The 3,686-nt window shown below is 63.2% G+C and overlaps 1 protein-coding gene across 1 annotated transcript in view; it reads right to left on the bottom strand.

Moving 5' to 3' along the window:
- Abcc1 (ATP binding cassette subfamily C member 1) overlaps positions 1 to 3,686 on the bottom strand; it is a 73,993-nt gene that overhangs the window by 22,831 nt on the left and 47,476 nt on the right. The window contains 2 exon segments of the mRNA XM_048790067.1: positions 5 to 196; positions 1,534 to 1,944. Of these exon segments, the coding sequence (XP_048646024.1) occupies positions 5 to 196; positions 1,534 to 1,944 (603 nt within the window).

The raw sequence follows: 3,686 nt of genomic DNA, 5'->3' as shown, positions 1-3,686 counted from the left end.
CAGCGGGCCGCCCTCCCTGGAGCAGCACCTTGCTCCTCAGCATGCCCTTGGGGCCGACCACGTTGTCGAAGATGTGCTTCCCCACGTGCGCGTCCACGGCGGAGAGCGGGTCGTCGAAGAGGTAGACGTCGGAGTCTCCGTACACGGCCCGGGCCAGGCTCACACGCTGCTTCTGGCCACCGGACAGGTTCACGCCCTGGGGGGACAACGCAGAGGGTGGGTTCCCCGAGAAACCCCAAGACTCTGGAGGGCCACCCGCTGGGTGCCGACAGGCCACGGGGCTGTTTCAGCGTGAGACAGGGCAGGAGCGTCCTGGGTCCCACCGGCAGCCCCCCAAAGACCAAGGATGTGACTGTGGGTGCCAGGGTGGCCCCTCCTGGAAGACGGGTGACAGGGTCACTGGGAGGGGCGCCTGGCCTTAGTGAGCGCTCAAGGCAGGCCCTGGATCTTCCAGTCTGGTGGGCGGCACCAGGGGACTCAGCCGTGACCTCACAGCGAGGCTGCAGTGCCCACCATGGCCGACGGTCCTTGTGGGCTTGGATCTGATCTATGGGTCACTGGGGGAGCCACACGGCCAGGGCGGGCTCCATCCTGGGTGCTGAGTCCAGGCCTGGGCTCTACTCACTGGGAGGACCAGCAGCAGCCTGTGTCCCCATCACAGATGACCCAAGGCCATGACGTGACTGGTCAGGCCATCGCGTGGACACCCGCTGGGTAACCGCCCAGCCCCGTCCTGGGAGACGGCCACTGCTCTCTGAGGGGGGTCCTGGCTGTTGGTCCCCTCTGACAGTCCCTTCAGCCTCTGAGTACTGTCCAGGGCAGACGCTGGGCCCAAGCTGAGCCGGGCGCTGTCTCCCTCCAGAGTGTCCCTAGAGAGGGACGGTCAGGAGTCGCTCAGAGTCAGATGTGGACACTCTTCAAGGACAGACGGACTGAGAGGCAGAAAAGGAGAGGGAAAGGAGCCGGGCCACCTCCCCAGGGCCCCCAGGAGGCCCAGGCCTTGGACCCACATGGTCACTTGGGGATAACCAAAGCTCCCTGATGACAAATGCAGCGGGTGAGACCAGGACACAGAGCCCCCTCTCCAGGTCTCCCTGGCTGTGTGGCCTTGGCAAGTCACTTAGCCTCTCTGTGCCTCTTTCCTCAACCACTAAATGGGGAAAAGAGCCAACCCCACTCCTGAGCTTGCTGTGAGGATAAAATGGGCAAGAAATGTCCAGCCTAGGGCCTGGCGCGTGGGCAGTGCCCAGCGTCAGCAACAGCACTGCTCCTATCACCGCCCTGACAGGGTCTGTGGCCATGAGGAGCGAACACCTCCTCCCACATCTCGTCCTGGCAAGGAGCTTGGTGGACACGTGACCGTGACAGTGCCCAGGTACCCTGGAGCAGGGCCTCCGGGGAAGCCCTTCCTGGGACGGCCATGGGCTGACTCAGAGCAGCGAGGGTTCAATGTGTGAGCCACTAGGACCCCGCGGCTCTTCCTCAGGCAGCCGCAGTCGACGGACCCAGGGGCCAGTGCTGAACTGGACTGACCTTCTCGCCGATCTCCGTGCGGTCCCCGCTGGGCAGGATCTCCAGGTCGGGGAGGAGCGCGCAGGCCTCCACTACGGCGTTGTAGTAGCGCTCCCGCAGCGGGCGACCGAACAGGATGTTCTCACGGAGGGAGTTGTTCTGAATCCAGGCCTGCTGGGGGACGTAGGCCACCGAGCCCTGCGTGGCGAGGGAGGGGCGAGACAGGGACGGAGGTGATGGACAGCTCAGAGCCGGCCCAGCCCCTGCCAGGAGAGTCCTCCAGCTCACCCCCACCAGACGCTTCACCAAGAGGGAAACTGGGGACTGAACCTGAGGACGCTTAACCACTGAGCCACATCCCCAGCCCTTTTTGATTTTTAATTCTGAGACAGGGTCTCGCTCAGTTGCCTCGAGCCTTGCTAAGTTGCTGAGGCTGGCCTTCAAATTGCAATCCTCCTGCCTCGGCCTCCCAAGTCGTTGGGATTACAAGCGTGCACCACGGTGCCCTGCTAAAAGGGTTCTGAAGTCAAGGAATTCCTAGGGACAAGGCCGGGCGTGGGAACCGGAAGCTCCATCTCTGATCTAAACGCTCAGATAAATGATCAAACTGCTGGCTGCGATATCCTAACCGGTAAAAGGCAGAACGTCAGAAAGTCTTGGCCCTAAAACCCACGGGCAATTCAGACAAGGTAGGCGCAGGCCACACCAGAGAAACACCTGGAAAAAATCAAGACTTTACGCTTTGAGCACGCCGCCCCCCCAGGGCAAAACAGCCGGCAAGATAACCGTCTGGCCCACCATCAGCAGTGTAGCTCCAGGGGACAGTGCTGCTGAGCCAGATGGCAGAGCAGAGGGCCGCGACGTGAGGTGTCCCTTTCCGGACTCGAGCTCCTCTGGCTTTAAAACACGGACTTCAAAGCAACGACAGCATTTCTCAAAATAACAGCTAAAGTCGTTAACTCAGACCCCCGGCTGGGGGGGTGCGGTCTCTCGGGCACCGTGACAGGCGGGCGCCCTGGGACAGCTGCCCAGACGAGGTCCAACCCTGCTCTCCCTGCAGGACTTCTCAGAGCCTCTGCTAAGGTCACCGTCCCTGGTGGGCGGGGCCTGGGGCTCATGTTCCCCAAACATCCTGCAAGACCTTGGGAGCAAACCCCGCTGCAGGAAAGGGGGTGTCAGAACTCGAGGGGCTCATTTCTGCAGCCGGAAAGACGGTTCTCGGGGAAGGGACGGCACGGGAACCTGGCTCCGGATCCCGGGGCTCTTTCTGGGGGGTTTCCCGGGGCGCTCCGTGCCCTGGTCTCCCGGCCACGCCAAGAATTCAGCCAAACCAGACCTGAGACTGCCCCTTCCCGGGGGAGGCCCTGGGGACGCGCTCCCAGGAGTCACACCGCCAAGGTGTGTTTACGAGAGGAAGAGCCACAGCCAAGAGCAAGGTGCAGAGAGACCTCGGGCACCAGAGGGGGCAGACCGGGAGAGCGGGCCAGGAGTGCGAGTGTTCGCTGCACACAGATTGAGCACCTACTGTATGCAGGCACTGTTCTAACAGCTGCCATTCTAAGGGCAGGGAGGAACTGGAAGCAAAATCCTGTCCTCTGCCGGCGGAGGAGAGGCCGGGGGTGGGAAGGGGACGCTGGGGACTGGAGTGAGTCCGTCCTCAGAAGGATCCCAGCCACTAGGCAGAACTAGGACCCGGCCGTGATGGGCGAGTGACGCAGCCTGGGGACACTGAGGGTGAGGCCTGGGAGAGAGTCCCCTCCCCTTCCTGGCCTTGGGGAGCTTGGTCAGCGCCCCCACCCCTACGTCCCTCTGCAGAACTCTCCAAGGCCTCGTAAAAGGAGCCGGTTCCTCTCCTTATCACACTCGGAGCTTCCTGCCGGAACCCCGTGGAGAACTACGGTCGTTTACACCAGAAAACTCTCTACACCGGGCAGCCTGTAAATGCCGGGGAAGCCGGCGAGGGACGCCCATGACTGGGAGGCCGGTCCCCTGGGCCGCACGGGCAGGGAGTGAGGCCGGAGTCCCCTCCAGGGCTGTGGCCGCTCTGCCACCAGCCGTTTCCCCAACACAATAATAAAGGACACGCACCCCAGTCCCCTGGGGCGGCCGGGGGGAAAGCAGCGAGAGGGACAGACAGGGGGACGGACGGGGGGACGGACGGGGGGACGGACGTG

The sequence above is a fragment of the Marmota marmota genome, unplaced genomic scaffold (genome assembly GCF_001458135.2).
Source record: "Marmota marmota marmota unplaced genomic scaffold, marMar, whole genome shotgun sequence".
Taxonomy (NCBI): Eukaryota; Metazoa; Chordata; class Mammalia; order Rodentia; family Sciuridae; genus Marmota; species Marmota marmota.
The sequence above is the reverse complement of the archived record's forward strand: the minus strand, read 5'-3'. Positions and strand labels throughout refer to the sequence as shown.